Source organism: Diadema setosum, chromosome 22 (assembly GCF_964275005.1).
Source record: "Diadema setosum chromosome 22, eeDiaSeto1, whole genome shotgun sequence".
Taxonomy (NCBI): Eukaryota; Metazoa; Echinodermata; class Echinoidea; order Diadematoida; family Diadematidae; genus Diadema; species Diadema setosum.
Window position 1 is genome coordinate 9177886 of NC_092706.1, and position 18659 is coordinate 9196544.

Consider the following 18659-nt stretch of genomic DNA (forward strand, 5'->3'; position numbering starts at 1 on the left):
GTTTCCTCTACCTGATTCCAGCTGAAAAATGACCCAGAATGCTGTCCACTCCACATGGTGCTGTCAAACTTAATTTGGCCAGAGATCTGTGCCAGAGGGTCACTACCATTTAAATCCTGTCCTCGCCAAGAGTGGCTCAACTCCTGTAATACTGCACTGACCCCACAGGGCCTGTTTGTCCAAGGTTTAGGTGCATGTAGGACACATCATGACCCCTCAGATCCACTACTTCACATGTCATCACTTGATAAGTGGAGTTATAAACCTTTTTTTTCAGAAGCTTTTACCTCTACGAGAAAGTGATTTACTGGCTGGATTAGGGGATGGCATGGGGGAGGGGTGCCTTGGGGCAGTGTGAATTGAAGGTTCATGTGATAAAGTAGGTCAGTTTAATACTAGTGATTCAGTCATATTAGAATATTGTGGAGTTTCTTGGGTTTAGTCAAAGAACCTGTAGCTGTATGACACTGAGAATTTATTTGAAATTTATACAAAATCAAAATCAAAATCAAATCTGTGGTTTGAAGTACAAGTGCTCCAGCATTTGTTGAAAGAATTGCATGGTATTGTAGGATTTGTTAAGAACCGGAACAAAAAGAAAAAGAAAAAACAAAACAAAACAAAACAAAACAAAACACTGGTCTCAAAAACAATTTCTTTTACATTACTACAGTCTCTCATGACTTCCATGATTGGTGTTTAGATTATGGGAAGATGATATATATTTTTTTTAATGGTTTGGTTTTGGGGTTTTTTTTTCGATAGACATACCATTTGTAAGGACATGGCAGTGAGAAAGGGATTGCCCAAACATTCTAAGATCGATTACAGATAGAAAATGACATCATTAACCCGTTGAGGAGGAGTCCCGAGTATACTCGGGCAGGGGTCTATGTAGTCTAGCGGGCGACGTATTTTTAGCCTGAATCAGTCCTTGATTGGCAGTCAATAGAGGGCGCGACGATGTGGAAGTCAAGTTGACTAAAAATACGTCTAGCAAGAAACCTCCGAATAGAGGCGTGGAACAGGGCGTGGCATGACAGTTGCCAGTCTTCAATATCCAGGTTTCGTTGGCTGAGCACCAATGTCAATCAAACCATATTGCAGAACCCAAAGGAGTTCTAGTCTACTCTCCTAGGTATAATGCATATTGTCTTTCAGTGAAAACACAATTTCCCTGTCTCTTTCACACTATCATAGTATTTTGCCATTCTTTCCCATTCATTTTGATGTGTATAACATCTTACCTTACTTCAAATAAGAGAATGATAGCAGTAAATGACCACATGCATTTGAAAATTCATGAGGGTTCTGCACATGGAACTACTCCAAAATTACACATACTGCCGAATGCAAACCTCTCACTGTTGTTGTAAAGTCTACGAGATATTCACTGTCATTGTCAGTTTTGAAAGTGTGATTTATGAATTTTTCCCATTGGCATTTCTTTATTCTAAAATACTTTATATCATCTTCATATCAAATCTATTAAGATAGTTGCTCAACATCAATTAAATCTGCCATCGAGATAGCTAATCACTATTGCCAAGCACATCTACATTAAACAGGCATTTCGTGGGTGATCACACTGTCATGGGAAAATCCGTCCGTGGTACATTTTCTGTGAAAGGAGAAAGAAAGGACCTGCGACACAAAAGGATTCCTGCAAAGCCAAAGTGCCAGGGAAATATGGTGCATTCTTTGCAATCATGAAATTACGAGACGCCAGTCTCACAGAAGACTTGTAAGTACTGATTAACATTTTCAACTCAAATGTATATAAGGACATCTCTCCTTGCGATTCGAAATGCATGCCTATGTAGAAAATGTGAAGCTGAAAAAATGAAATAACATTAATGAGCTAACCTATGTGGATGGTGTACACACACACACAGCACACACACACAATGGGCAGAAACACGATATGTTACGAAACTAGAGCACAACGCACAAAATCCATGACCACGTCAAAAGCGCCAGAAAAGACCCATGTGGCTCAAATGAAGTGTCTGATACCATTTTCAAGAGAAACATCTCGTTTAGAAGAAACCCATGAATTGTTTATTACGTATATTATACAAATTAGTTTAGATCTGTCTGAGATAAACACTGTCTGCCTTTTATGCCAAGATTCTAGAATTGTGAATTAAGAATTGTGTTCCTTGATGTCCTTTCCGAAGTTGTTCGAAGGATCGTTGATCCGAAGAAAAAATAGGGTTCGTAATTCCGATGATGAAGTAAACTAAGCTGTCTGTAGTGAAAAAATGTGGCGATATAACAAAGTAGTAGGATATTACGCAGTGAAAATTGAACAAAAACATGTACAATTCCCCCCCCCCCACACACACACACACACGCATACACACACGCACACGTACTTAAAAACATACAAACACTACCGATACATACACTCACTGGCGAACCGGAATACGATCGTAATTTGTAAATTGTATTATTAATAAAAAAAAAATAGGTATTTTTTTTCCTCTCCTCTGTATACTCATAATCAGGACGAGCCATATGTGACGAAGAAACAATAATTGCACTAAGAGGCCACTTAAAACAAAACAAAACAAAACAAAACACACACACACACACACCCACACACACATAGACACACACACATAGAAATGCCGCTATGACGACTGGTATGTTTCCGCCATAATGCATGGTTCACCTTGTAGGTTTATAGTACAATGTCTTGACGTGTGATGACAGTTTCACATAATACTTATCAGAAAAATATTAAAATGACAGGTTTGTCACAAATGTGCTGAAAGCTCACTTTCGTTAAAGTAGATTTAATTGGGTGAATGACTATATTGTCTAAAAGTGCGTGTATTTGAAGATTTGAGGATTTTTACTTAACTTTTGACCCTTTCATAAGTTAAGGGAAGAAGTGAAATTTAGTACTTTCACTAGACCTTGAACCTTTTGACCTTTGACCTCATGGCAAGGTACTTCCAAAAGAATCTCATTGGGTAATACTTGCATACACTAAGTTTAAAGAAAAATTCTGCAAGCATTGCATCTAGATAAGAAGAAAATAGTGAAATTTGGAGTATTTGACCTTGACCTTTGATCCATGACCCAAGCATTCCCTATATAATCACTGCCAGTCAGTGCATGCATATGTACTAAGTTCCATGAAGATATTTTGAACTATTTGTGAGATATGTGAGATTTGTGAGATAGTAACACTTATTTGATTTGATCTTTCTTCGTTTTAATCGGATCCCCCAGTTATAGTATGGTCTAAAAAATATCTGTACTTATGATTCCCCTGATCTGATTTTATCACGGGACCTGCGGCTCTATATAAGCTTGCTTTCCCGCAGGCCCCATATTTTTCGCATTATATTCTCAGTTTAACTCGCATATTTATATACAGATCTTATGTATACCAAGACAAACTTTGAACATTCCGGTGAAGTTCTATTTTGTACTGTGTTCTGTATAAATTTCGTATCAATTTACTTTATATTGTGATATATGTGAGAAATATGAAAATAAATTGAAATGAATGAAATGAAATATGGAGAGAAAGTAAAATTCAACATTTTCACTTGAACTTTGACCTTTGACCTCACGACACAAAACTCTCTCTGGAGAATCTTCATTTGGTATAGTTCATGTATACACAAAGTTTCAAGAAATACCTTCAGGCATTGCGTAGATATGGGGGAAATAGTGAAATTTTGGACATTTGACCTTTTTGACCTATTGACTTTGAGCATGTGTGCCCAAAAGTTGACAGTTGATAGGCATAACGTCACCAACTTGTACATATACATGGCTGCCAAGTTTCATTAAAGGCATAATTTACCATTTGCAGATGAAAAAATAACCTAGCATTAGTGCTTAAAATAGTTCTAGAATGTGAGTTAGGGATAGAAACAACGACAGTAAAAATTTGAATCAGTAAAATCGAAGTTTTAGTACTGTTAAATATACGAAACGTGAACAGTAGTTATAGAAATGTTTAGAGACTTTAGGAGAAATTTTCCGAAGAATAATGTTTCCCAGAATATGGCGAAATAAAGGATTATTGTCATACCTCCAAGGATGTACGGTTTTGAATAGGTAATAATAAGAAATAATCTCCATTCGATAAATCATTTCATCAACGCTCAGAATTGACAGTTCCCATTGGGTAGCAGAAGGTCTTGCAGCTTTAGACTTTCGAGAGCAGGCCGGCAAGGATGACGAAAGCAGTTTCGCCCTTTATATTGGTGCACTAACATTTATATCAGATTTCCACTCTTCCTAATGAGCGATGGTAACAAATAACCTCGAATTAACATGAAATTTATGTTACGGATCTAACGTCACCGTTTTCACCTTTTTCGTGTCTCATGCATTTGATTCCTCTCACCCATAACACAAGTCTCTTGGTGGAAACTTCGTGATATCGCTCATTGAGAACGTGCAATAATTAACTGGTATGCAAGTTATATTACTTGAGCATTGTTCTAGACCAAATCAATGTCGTAAAAGTATACTTTTGGGATCTTACCCTGTTTGAACTCAAACCCTGCACATAAGGCTGACAAAATCAGTTTCATCCAGAATATTGCTGTAATAAAGGGTCTATAGACCATTTCGATATTCCGAAAATGAAATAAGGCTCATAATTCCTAAAGTTTGTTGATGGCCTGAAAATGAAATTGCGTTCGTTTTCTCGAAGGTTCGTTAATACGAAAATGAAACAAGGTCCTGTTTTCCAGTGATTCATTAATTCAACATGTAATAAGGTTTGTTAATCCCAGCATGAATCAAGCTTCGTCAATCCAACAATGAAGGTTCGTTAATCCGAACACTATTTCTATTCGTGGAGAAGCTGGTACTGTCGAGAAGAGGGATGGTCATCGTTTCTGTAGATTAGTTATAATGATGGAAAGGGGTGATAATGATCAAGGGTGCACACGGTATTCTTTCAGAGGGTATCATCAGTACACGCACGCATGACCTTTTTTTTTTTTTTTTTTTTGGGGGGGGGGGGGGAGCCCTAAGGTGGCCTCTTGTAATATTTGTTCTACGTCATGCATGGCCCATCATAATGATGCCATAGATGACTATGGGAGCATACGGCGGAGAGGGAGAAATTGTTCATGTTTCCATGAAAAATGCAATTTGCAAATTGTACGATTGCATTCCAGTTCGCCAGTGAGTGTATTGGGGAGTTTGTGTATTTTCCACATTCCTCTCTCTCTCTCTCTCTGTGTTCTTGTTCAATTTTCATTGCGTAATAGGCCTATCATACCTTTTGTTACGTTCAAATTAATTCAAGTTTTATTTCATTTTTTCGAAAAGAAAAAAAAAACATTTCACTTTTTTTGCTAACAGAAAATAAGGTTGCATAATCAAAAACAAAGTAAATTGAGAAATATAATTGTGGAACCTTGGAGTATATACGATAACAACATATTACAGTCTTTTGTCTCTAAAACAAGTTCACTTCATTTTCGGAATTTGAACTTTATTTCGTTGTCGAATTACCGATCCTTCGAATACTTTCGACAAAGAAAATGAAAGAACACAGTATTAATAAAATCATGTCGATAAAGATGGGAAAAGTTTATTTCTGACAGATCTAAACAAAAATGTCTCTGCGTAATCAACGATAGCTTTCCTCTAAACGAGATATTTCTGGTGAAAAAGGTACCAAACGCTTCAGTTGAGCTACACGGATCTTGACGGGTGCTTTGGACTCACTTTCCCAACATGTCGTTTTTTGTGCATCATCCACAAACTTGTTGGTGTTACTCAATTTGGCTTCATGTTTTTCTGCATAAGCATGCATTCCGAATTGACAAAAAGAGATGTCCTCATCTCCATAATTATTTGTGTAGAGAATGTCAATCAGCATCGACTTCCCTTCACAAGTACACCTGTACCGCCATCTCAGACTGGCGTCTCGTAATTACGGATTGCAAAGAATGCACTATGTTTCCCCGGGCCTTTGGCTTTGCAGGAATCCTTTTGTGTCGTAGATCTTCTCTTTTACCTTTCACAGGAAATGTACCACTGACGGATTTTCCTATGACAGTGTGATCACCCACGAAATGTCTGTTTAATGTAGATGGTGCTTGTCAGTAGAGATTGTTATCTTGGCGGCATACTTAATTGATATTTGTCAAATATCTTAGTAGATTTGATATGAAAATATAAAGTACTTTAAAGTGAAAAACATACCAAAACATAACATTGGGAAAATTCATAAATTACATTTTCAAAACCGACAATGACAGTGAATATCTCCTAGACTTTACAACAACAGTGAGAGGTTTGCATTCGGCAGTAATTTTGGAGTAGTTTCCATGTGCAGAACCCTCATGAATTTTCAAATGCATGTGGTCATTGACTGCTATCATTCTCTTATTTGAAGTAAGGTAAGATGTTATACACATCAAAATGAATGGGAAAGAATGGCAAAATACTATGATAGTGTGAAAGAGACAGGGAAATTCTATTTTCACTGAAAGACAATATGTATTATACCTAGGAGAGTAGACTAGAATTCCTTTGGGTTCTGCAATGTGTTTTGATTGACATTGGTGCTCGGCCAATGAAACTTCGATATTGAAGACTGGCAACTGTCGTGCCACGCCCGCTTCCACGCCTCTATTCGGAGGTTTCTTGCTAGACGTATTTTTAGTCAACTTGACTTCCACATCGTCGCGCCCTCTATTGACTGCCAATCAAGGTTAAAAATACGTCGCCCGCTAGACTAGGGTCTATGGGAAATGCGTGCTGTAGCAAAATCAGTCCGTCCTCAAAGGATTAAGTTGTTGAGGATAGAATAAGTATTGATACTCTTCGTTGAAAAGATAACTAGAAAGAAAAAAAAAAATCTGTCTAGGATGTAGGCCTATTTACAACTCGACCATACTTGATCTGTTATATTAAGTTTTGAGAAGTACTTGTGAAGTAACAGGTGAAATTTCACGAGCTTCCAAAAGGAAATTGCCACAGTCTGCCTTTAGTTGTTCAATTCCCAGCTACTATTTACTACTATGAATACAATTTGCTGCAGAGTTTGTTTTGTTTTGTTTATTGTTTTTTTGTATGAGGTGGGTTGCTTGTTGTTTCTTTTCATCAGCAGGACTACGATTGTTTGGATCATATTCATCTGCGATTTTGTCGCATTTGTTACATTCCAAATCATATCTGTTTTTCATAAAACAGTGACAGCAAAAAAAAAATTGTGCCAAATTTGATCAAGATAAATGGAATTCTAAAGGAAAAACTGTGCAGTTACTTAATGTACTTGATCTGGTGGTTTATATCCCTGTAGCTAGACCTCTTCTCCCTCCCATCCATTCTCCTCATCCCCTTCTACCCCTCCCCCCTCTATCTACCTCTCTCTCATTAAATAGCTGCATGACATTAAGTTTAACACTTCCTGTTTGAACAGGTAAAAGTGTACAGACTAGTTTTATGTTTTGTTTTATATGCAGAGCTCTAAAAACCACTCTTTCAAGTCAAAGGCAATATTCTTGCAGGCAAATAGATAAGAATTGACACTCTGAGAATGTGGCTGGTACCATGCAAAGCAGTGCTCCTGGTAACTGTTGTTGATTCGAGGACAATACACATCACTCAGGCGTGGCATTTACAGAGGAAGCACTCGAATGCTTGGTACCAGCAATATAAAACTTGGTTTATTTTTTGTCAATGAAATTCCAGTCATTTAAGCTAGTCTTAAAAGAAAGAGTAACATTGTATGAGTACAGCAGAAAAATTTGATCAAAATTTGATGAAAATTAGCAAAGTTGTGAAATTGTGAAGTTTCACTAATTTCTGTAAAACTGTTCTCATAACAGTTCATATGAATATGCAAATGAGTGAGCTGATGATGTCATCACCTCACAATTTTCCATTGATCATATTAAAAAAAAATGGCAAAAATTTGATGTTTCTGTAAGTAAAGTATGATACAGAATGTTATTCCTGGTTGAATAACTTCAGAATCATGATCAGTTACAGTGTAGATAATTAGATCTGTATATTAAGACTTGAGACGGCAAAAGTGCAATTCTAGAGGAAACAACAACAACAACAACAACAAACCAAATCCTAAACACACTTCTCAGCCTGTGTGTTTACAAGAGTTACAGGGAGTATACTACTCAAATAATTTCAAAGCCAGTGTACTGTGCATCTTATGTTTTGAGGTCCTAGGATGCCTGGTATGATTACATGCTGCCATTTAATTGGCCTCTGTTCTCAAAATAGGTCCACTTTAGATGGTTTAAACTGTCCATGGTAGCTGCTTTTATCACTGTGTTCATCCAGATTAAGTTTGTGTTTGTTGCATTTTCTCTGTGAAATTCTTTTTAGATATTTGTTTCTGGTCTTATTTCTTGAACTTTATAAGTTGTTGGATGGCCATCCACCAACTTTTAAAGTTCCAGAAATCTTTAGATTAATGCATTCATATCAAATTTACAATTTGGGGAATACCCTCATAAGACCAGCAGAAACAAATATCTAAAAGAATTGCATATGTATAAACTTGAAAATGGGAAAATATGATGTTATATGTTGGTTGTCATATTATGTGTGATAGATTACAATTATACAAGTAGCTATATGTTTTTTTTCCCTCCAAACTCTCTATCAAGATGGAAATTTCTTCTGCTACACTCGTCACGAACCTATCGGAGTTTGTGGACAAATCATCCCAGTGAGTACTTATAATTCATCAAATGATGAAAACACACTTTGTCTGTATGTGAAACTATTAGGTATGCTCAGGGAGGTGGATTCCACTTCCCTGGTATGCACAAACAATTTACATAAATTATGACATGCAGTTGATTTGAAATAATGTTTTTTTTGTTGTTGTTGTAAAGTGAACATGAGATACAAAACTGCTTGCGTGTCAGGCCTGGAGATGAAACTATGAGGATTGTGATCGACGAGCGCACATGTTTTTATTGACTTTACCAGGCAACATGCAATTTTTAAAGGTTAACACCCTCACTTGCAAAATTTTGTGAAACGATCACGCTCAGATAAGAAAAAAAAAAAATATATATATATGTACTAAAATACTTTTTTCTTTTAATCATACAAGCTATAGTTTACATATGATGTGATGAAGACTGGTGCAGAATTTCTATGTTTTACAGTGAAAAGGATGAATGTACCAGAAATATGAAAGATATTTCCAGCTTATGTTACTGTAAAAAGATGTATGCAACATACAGTACATAGGTGTATGTACACTTTGTGTGGGTATCATAATGCAATCGGCAGCAATGTCCGAGAGAGCAATGGGCCATTGATTGTACTTTGTACCTGTACGCTCTCCTTGTAATGCAGCTCAAGGGCTAATGTGATATTTGTGATGTGTTGTACTCGTGATTTTATACACTTGTATGCATATGTGCGTGTGTATGTGTGGATGTGCTGTGACTGTGGGATAGAAACCAGGAAAGAGCCAATCTTGACTTTCTTTTGGTTTGCTTTGTTTTGCTGAGTACCTTCCACTCGATCATTGATCCATCGAATGCATTGCGTGCCATGGATGGAGAGTGAAGTGAAAGTAAAACCAAATACAGGTCATTAGAAGACTTCAGCTGGTATGACATGAATTTAAGCAAAAATGGAACAATACCCGGCAATGGTTTCAATTTCATTGTCTGCCACACATTTTGCACACAGGCCCTTTTTGTTTTAAAATTAGAAAATGAATAAAATGAAATGAAAATATATGATTTTATGCATGTCACTGAACTGGATCTGCATGTGACATGAGCATGTAACAAGTTTTTATTACCACTAGCACATTTTCTTTTGTGTGTATAATAACGCATGTGCATGCCTGTGTTTTACTTTTCATTCTCATTTGCTGATCTTCCCAGATCACATATAATCAAACAATGACCAAACTCAGTATAAAGACTACAGTAGTTTTGAATTGGAGAAAGAGATACCACTGGAGTTCAAATGGTTTGGGAATATATTATATAAACATTACATGCGTATATGTTCATATATCAATAACTCAGTTGGTGTTGTTCTTGCTCATGAATTCATTAACCACTAATAAAATTAATTGATTGTTAATATACATTTCAATCCATGAAAACTGATATCCAGTGTACAGTGTCTCTTGAAGACTTGTTTTTTTTTTCTGAAGAAAGCATTGCGTTGAGTTTTTGAGATAATATAATATTTTTTTTACTCTCTCTCTTTTTTCTTCCAATTCATCTTTTCTCTTTCAGTGGAACTTCCCTCTGTTGATGCAGGCTTGGAAGCTGGGTCCAGCTCTGGCCAGTGGCTGTACAGTCATCATGAAGGTTGCAGAGCAAACTCCACTGACCGCTCTCTATGTGGCTGAACTTATCAAAGAGGTTTGTTGACCCCCCCCATTTCTTCTCAAGCTGTGTAAACACACAGTGAAAGGAAGTAGTGTTTCCCTTTGTGTATCAGGGAGGATAATTTTAATTGTGTGTCAACATAAAAAAACAGGGAATCATGAAATAAATATAACATCTGTTTACAATCAAAACCTATTATAGTTATGTTGAAGTCAACACACTTAACCATTGCATTGAGGAGCTGTATTTGATAAGCCTTCAAATATTTACTTAATGATAGCAGAACCTCATCAGTCAACGACAATATATTGAGCACACATATGTCAATGGGACAATGGAAGTCGCAGTGTCCAGTTGAGGGTTGTCGAATTTGGATAGGAAGCTTGGAATTTACATCATGTAACTGTAATGACAACTGAAGCACACTTTACACTGTAATAAAGAGTTTACTCATGAAAATTCATAAATTTATTGAGTTTTTACACTTTTCCATGATGTATTTCATCCATGCACACATTCAAAACACTTGGTTACTGCTGTTTCAAAAAAGATGTGAATTATATTGTAGTGAATAGCTATCAGTAGGGTATTTTAGGACAAAAAATTGGCAATTTTCTGCACCAGCCAAAAATCCTCTAAATTGAAGTTGTGCTATGTACCACTCTGTGCTATGTCACCGGTACTGCAACATTTCTCCACATTCTTTTTTATGCCTCCGCCACAAAGTGGTGCCGGAGGCATTATTTTTTTTTTTTTTTTTAAATCAAGACAATCACTGTGAATGGATGTTCTGTGCCTTGTTCCTCATGCAGCTATATTTAGGAACCTTTCATATCTGGCAAAGAAAGGAAAATGTGACTACAGTCCTCCAGAAACTTGCTGTTGTGTTGGTTGCATTTGTATAGGAGAAGGGCGCTTCTTGATAAAACCTTCTCCAATGCACAATGTAGGACTTGAGGGAAGCATTGTGCATAGTCACGTACAGCGACTCATCATTTGAGACGTCCCATTGTTGATACACACTGAACAATGCAGCAGCTGAATCCAAAGACACCATTGTGGTGGAATCATCTATGTTCTCCAGTATCTAGTTTGAAATGAGCAAACGTCCCTGGTAGGGTCAAAAGAAGGCTTTGTGAGAGTTTAAGAATGGAATGCTTTTTTATGCTCGACATATCGAATGTAAGACATCTTGGGGGATGAGCACCTCGAAACATATTTGTCAGCTTACTTCCTCGTTAGGTTCTCCTTTTATTACCCCCTTCCTAGATCCCTTCCCTTCCCCCACCCTTTCCTTCCTTGTCAATTGTGTATAAAAGATACCAGGGAAGATACCAGAAAACATTTATGACAGTTCAACACCTGTGTTATATTCTCCTTACTCCTTTCCTATCCACCTCCTTCCCCTCCCCAGCTGCCCCCCCCCCCCCCCACCATTCCATGACCTGGCCATCCCCTTCTCCTGCCTGCCCTTTTTGTTATATTAAAGGGACTGTACAGTACTGGTTGAGGTGGGGATTCATGTTTTGAACATTCCTAAGTGAGATAATGAAAAGCCTCTTATGAAATATGAAAGAGCATGTAATTTTAAGAAGAATTCAACGTTTATTTGATGAAAATTGGTTTTCAAATGGCTGAGATATCCAAAAATGTGCTAATAATAAAAGGCCACAACTTTATTAGGATCTCTTTGTTTCACCTTGTTTTTGGATATCTCAGCCATTTCAAAAGCGATTTTCATCGAATAAACTTTTGATACCCCTTAGAACTGCATGCTCTTTGACATCTCTTAGAGTGGTCTCTGAATATCTCGCAAAACGTTAAAAGCTAAATCCTCACCTTGACCAGAACTGTACACACCCTTTAACCCGTTCCTTACGGGAACCTGGGGTATACCGGGTTCCTGTGGGATCTGAGCAACTGATATTATACGGGAACCTGGTATACCAGGTTCCCAAGATGAAGACAAGAGTGCCTGCTTTCATGGCCTAAATTCATGTTTCGTGGTGTTGTAATGCCCAGAAAAATGGGTTTGATAAAAAGATCAGAGTTTATTCTATCACCATATGCTCTCTTTCTGTTGTAAAAATATGTATATCACAGTATCATTTACCCCTTTTTAGCTCACCTGAGCCAAAGGCTCAAGTGAGCTATTGCGATCGCCCTTCGTCCGGCGTCCGTCGTGCGTCGTGCGTCGTCCGTCGTGCGTCGTCCGTCGTCCGTCGTGCGTAAACTTTTTACATTTTCATCTTCTTCTTGAAAACCCCAAGACCGATTTTCATCAAACTTGGCAGGTAGCATCCCTAGGGGGTTAGGAACTCAATTTGTTAAAATGGGCACCATGCCCCACCCAGGGGGCCCCCAGGGGGGCCCAAACCCCCCAAAATTAAGGAATCTGTAAAAATCTTCTTCTCTAGAACCAGAAGTGATAGAGCTAAGTTAATACTGTGAGTTAGTACATTGATGACTATAGTTTCAAGTTTGTTCATGGCAGAATCAGGGGTGCCCCCCTTGGGACCCAGGGGAGGGGGGTGGGGAGGGGTCCTAATGGGGCCTAAATTGTACATTTTCATCTTCTTCTTGAGAACCCCATGACCCATTTTCACCAAACTTGGCAGGTAGCATCCCTAGGGGGTTAGGATCTCATTTTGTTAAAATGGGCACCATGCCCCACCCAGGGGGCCCCCAGGGGGCCCCAACCCCCCCCCCCCCCAAAAAAAAAAAATAATAATAAAAAAAAATGAAGGAATCTTTAAAAATCTTCTCTAAGATAAGCTAAGATAATACTATGAGTGAGTACATTAATAACTGTAGTTTCAAGTTTGTTCATGGCAGATCCAGGGGTGCCCCTCTTGGGGGCAGGGGGGGGGGGGGGGGGTTGGGAAGGTCCAAATGGGGGCCTGAATTGTACATTTTCAACTTCTTCCTGAAAACCTCATGATGGATTTTCGTCAAACTTGGCAGGTAGCATCCCTAGGGGGTTAGGATCTCAATTTATCAAAGTGGGCACCATGCCCCACCCAGTGGGCCCCAGGGGGCCCAACCCCCCCCCCCCCCAAATGAAGGAATCTTTAAAAATCTTCTCTAAGATAAGCTAAGATAATACTAAGAGTGAGTACATTAATGACTGTAGTTTCAAGTTTGTTCATAGCAGATCCATGGGTGCCCCTCTTGGGGGCAGGGGGGGGGGGGTTGGGAAGGTCCAAATGGGGGCCTGAATTGTACATTTTCATCTTCTTCCTGAAAACCTCATGATGGATTTTCGTCAAACTTGGCAGGTAGCATCCCTAGGGGGTCAGGATCTCAATTTATCAAAGTGGGCACCATGCCCCACCCAGTGGGCCCCAGGGGGCCCCAATGCCCCCAAATTAAGGAATCTTTAAAAATTTTGGCCCTTATTGTACATTTTCATGTTCTACTTGAGAATGCCTGGTCAAATTTTAGTAAAGCTTTGAATAATTTAGATTAGTGACTGCGTGAAAGGTGAACTTGCGATACTCAGGTGAGCGCTAGACCCGCGGGTCTCTTGTCTGATTTAGTTTGCGTTTGCTTCGCTATAAAACTCGTATGAACATGTACATAGCGATCAAAGCTGAGCGCTAGTAGATTTCTGTGTTCGCTGACCCCAGTCATCACATTCAAGTGCTTGGTTTTGTGTAGATTAAAAGAGTCTGTGAGCCCATCAGTGCACGCTCTATTCATACCTCACACTCAGTTGTTCATGGCACATGTAGTTGACTGTGGAAAGGGGATACATGAACCGCCTGACTGCTTTCGCACAGGTGGATTACCAACCTGTCCGTTCTCTGTTGACGGGCAAAAAGAATCTCCTCTAGGGGCATTCAAGGCACCCAGAGAATTGCGGAAGGAACGGGTTAAAGTGTAACACATATGTGACCGTGCACCTCAAAACGAACATAAAGTCGCACACTCTGATTTTGCGTGAGGACTGAAAATAAGTGAAATGGGTCAACCTAGCCGAACTTGACTTTTTCATACTTTATGAAAGAGCGGGTCTTCTTTTACATTATGCTAAAATTTGGTATCATAAAACGGGCAGGAAAGTGTGTTTCTTTAGCAGTTTATCTCGAACATTTTTGGTAGAATAGTGTGATTAGGTGTGTCTTTAGAATCCCTTTTTCATTTCCGAAAAACCTTGTCCACACTCTTCACTTTCAACTCTAATAACTTTCGAAAGGATGGTGCTACTGCTTTGAAAGTTAGCATTAATTATGGACAAAATGTGTTAATGAGGCATGCTTAATTTCAGTTTAATCTGATAATCTCTTTATTGTTGTTACTCTGGTGTTTTACTTCCCGTTTTTTGTTCCATTCATCGCACAGCCAGCACGGTTTGGGAAAGATAAAGCGCTTGAATAGACATTATACTTTAGAGCCTCTTTTTTCAGTTCACACTTTTCCCGAGTTTGTGCTTTCTTTCCAATATTCATATAGGTTAGGAGAGTCCATTTGAATTGAGTTATACATCATTTTAAAGCTTAAAGTCTGTTCTTTCAGAATATGGTCTTAACTATAAATTCATGTCTGGCGACTTTTTGTTTGTTTTGTGGTGCAGGGTCACATATTACTTTCCCACAGCACTATGCACATCAGGGAAAACCTCATCTCTTAGGGTAAAATATAACTCCCACTGGAATGTCAAGTATAACATTACACTTGTAAAAAGGCAGTATCTGTATCATATTCCTTCAGATTCTGCTTATAGCCAAGCCAATTATGCTTCATAAAATATTGTAAATACATAATATTTTTTAATGTGGATATTGCAGAAGTCGTTACAGGCAGATCTATATAATACATTGTATACCTATTCATCTAAATGATGCCCTATAATAATGAATGGTGAAAATATAATGATCACATACATAAAACATTAAATGGTACACTATACTGCAGAGACTTGATGTACCATCATTAGCAATAGCAGGCTCTCAGTCAAGGCTGGCTATTTTTAAAATCATTTCCACGGAAGTAGAATAAACAATCATTGACACTTCCTATCCCAATGTGTTCTGGGAAACTAGCCAAGAAACTACCACCTCCCCCCCCCCCCCCAAAAAAAAAGGCCATGGCAACACGATTTTTGTCAACCTTGGGTCAAAGGTCAAAGGAAATGAATGAAGCAAAGAGAAAGCAGAATCTGTGCCGACACAAACCAAGGAATGTCTGCATAATTATTATTTTTCTTTCTTTCTCAATCTCTTTTTCAATGCAAGACCCAAACTTGCTTGAAGCTACTGTGAGGCATTGCTCACTTTCATGTGTATCTTGTCATGTGCAGCACTCATTCATTCATTCATTCATTCATTCATTCATTCATTCATTCATTCATTCATTCATTCATTCATTCATTCATTCATTCATTCAGTCCTTCAGTCATTCATTCATTTATTCATTTCAACATGGAAAGACCCACTCAGCCTCAGCTGTTTTTCATTGGGCCTGTGCATAAAATTCATAACAATTTACAATATGAAAGTATATAAAAAACATACACAAAGTACAAACAAATCACATACAGTACGTTGAAACAAATGATATACAGTTGTATATATTCCCATGACTTGTTTGGAAAGGCACCATGCAAAAAACAACAACAACAACAGAACCATAATTGTTATCTCTTCTATTTGTCTTTGCATCTTCTCTCTTATTATTGTCTCTCTTTTTTCTGTCTATCCTCTCTTTCTCCATCTATGTATTCATCTATCTATTCACCTATTAACTCTTTATGTGCCATGGTGGAAACCCCCTGTGTGCCACGTTATTCTGAGACACGAAGGTAGTCATGCTTTGAGAAAGAATTTTGTTTTTCCAATTTGTACAACTTTTACAAATTCCTGTTAAGATGGGCATAATAGTAGGCAAAGTTAAAGAGGAATGCCAAGCTTTGTTTCGATACAAATTGTATGACCACTCTATTTTCAATTTTTCTTTTGAATGACTAGTTGCTACATTACTGTAAAGGCATGACTTTTGCACATAAAACCAAGACAGAAACTTAGAATGTACGAGCAAATCTAGTTAGGAACATCGCTTGATAGTCGATCACCACATAGAATGCAAGCCGTATATGAGAGGAACAAAAGCTCGAGAAACGCTTTCATTGTGCCGCGGGATTAGCAGTAATTAGCGGTTTATCGATCGCTCTTGGCGGCTTTGTTTGTTGAGCAGAATATGCGAAGTTGGCACGCCGTCGACTGAGTCGGAAGTGCGAACGTGGCACATAAAGAGTTAACCTACATGGTAGTATATATTTTTCTCTCTCTCTCTCTCATTCTATCCCTCTCTCCTTTATCTGCCTCTTTATCTCCCCCTCTCACTCAAGCTTTCCCTCTTTTTCTCTCTCTCTATCTCTTGTTTTCTTCTCTTTCTCTTCTCTTCTTCTGCTCCTAGGCTGTGGAATAAGCTCCCTCCTCTTCTGAAATAATCGCCAACACTGGATCACTTCAAACAAAACTTGAAGACCTACTTATTTTGATGTCCCTATATGTGCACTGGACTTGTACTGTCGCTGCCTGGTAATTTGTATATATTTTATCTCCTATGGCGACCAGGGATGACATCTCATAGCCTTTTGTAGCCAGTGGAAAAGGCGCTCTAAAAATGTCTATTATTATTATTATTATTATTATTATTATTGTTATTATTATCTCTATTCTATATCTCTCCCTGTAGGCTGGGTTCCCACCGGGCGTGGTGAACATTCTGCCAGGCTACGGACCTACTGCTGGAGGTGCTGTTGCTAGTCATCCAGGCATTGAGAAGGTTGCCTTCACAGGATCGACTGAGGTACATTTTTTTTTTTTTTTAGCCATTATTGTGGCCTGTTGCTCTTTTAGAAATTTTGTTTTCGTGATTAACTTTTTGTGTGGGCCACGTTCGCATGTCATACTCAATGGCATGCCAATTAAGTTGGCATTATTCTGCTCAAACACACAGACAAGCCCAAACCGATCAATAAATCACCAATTGCCACAGTATGATGAAAGCTTTTCTCACCGATTCCATTCCTGTCACATTTAGCTTGCATTTTTATGTGTTGACTGAGTATCAAGCCATGTTCCCTTCTGGCTTTGCGAGTAAAATCTCAGTTTTTGTCACTGTTTTGTGTCCAAAAGTCATGCCACTATAGCTACTGGTCATTTGAAAGAAAAACAATCATACATATAATATTGTCACACGTTTACATCAAAGCAAGGCTTGGCATTTTCTCGACAACTTTGCTCATTACATGTCCAGGATAACAGAAATCTATAAAAGGTACATAGATATGAAAGAAAAAAACAGAATGTTTTTCCAAAGCATGACTACATGGCTGTCTCAGAATAATGTGGCACACAGGGGTTTTTACACCATTGCACATCAAGAGAGAGCACAAAGAGAAAGAAGGAGAACAAATGGGATAAGAATTTGGTCTCGTACACACAGAGATTGTAATTTTGAATAGCGAATGAGGGGACATTTATTCTTGGATATGTTGTTTTGGCCCACTTTAAGTCTCACTAGATGCAGGTGTACAAAGCATAATGGATGCCTGGCAATGTTGCTGTGGTAACAATGGCAGGTTCATCTGGGAGAGCAATGTCTGTGTTTGAACTGAAGAGGCTGCCGTGGATGAATAAGGAATTTTTGCCAGGAGAGATGTCGACTGTGAAGAATTTGCAGATTTTGATCTTTTTGATTCTGTATTTTTACATCTCTTCTTAATTGTGAGCATGCGATGTTGTTTGGAGTCATGAGTTTTTGAGTCTGCTTATGCCCCGAGGTGTATTTCCATGCTTTTCACTGTCCAATGCTCCGTTTCAGGTTGGGAAGATCATTCAGCGCAGAGCCGCAGACAATCTGAAGAAGGTGACCCTTGAACTCGGAGGAAAGAGCCCCAACATTGTCCTCAAGGACTGTGACAGTGAGTTGGTCCACCAGAATTTTAGTTATTATTATCCAAATTACACTGTGAGAAAAAATAGGTTCAGCTTTGCCCCAATTTTATGTATGATAGAATATTGTAGCACCTTATGGCTTTATGCTCAAAAGTGCTCACTGGTCTGAAAGGCGCTACATTGCACCTTTAGAGTTGCTCTTTACTGGTCTGAAAGGTGCAAAGCTGCACCTTTAAAAGTGCTGAGATTATGTCACATGAGAAGGTGCAAAGTTGAACCTGTATTTTTCTTTGAGTGTAGCAGCACCTAGTAAGAGTGCAAACGTTTGCCAGTGCCAGAGGTGCACTACTGATGTGTAATGGAAGTTTACAAACGAAGAGTTTGTTTGCAAAAACGGATAAGTCCATATTTGTCAAATGGAGAT

General features: G+C 38.4%; 1 protein-coding gene across 1 annotated transcript in view; it reads left to right on the top strand.

The window, feature by feature from the left end:
• The window catches only part of LOC140245307 (aldehyde dehydrogenase, mitochondrial-like), a 44170-nt gene that overhangs the window by 15396 nt on the left and 10115 nt on the right, over nucleotides 1–18659 (top strand). Inside the window, exons 6-9 of the mRNA XM_072324892.1 lie at nucleotides 8628–8689; nucleotides 10236–10364; nucleotides 17031–17144; nucleotides 18162–18261. Coding sequence (XP_072180993.1) covers nucleotides 8628–8689; nucleotides 10236–10364; nucleotides 17031–17144; nucleotides 18162–18261 — 405 coding nt within the window. The remainder of the gene's footprint in view (nucleotides 1–8627; nucleotides 8690–10235; nucleotides 10365–17030; nucleotides 17145–18161; nucleotides 18262–18659) is intronic.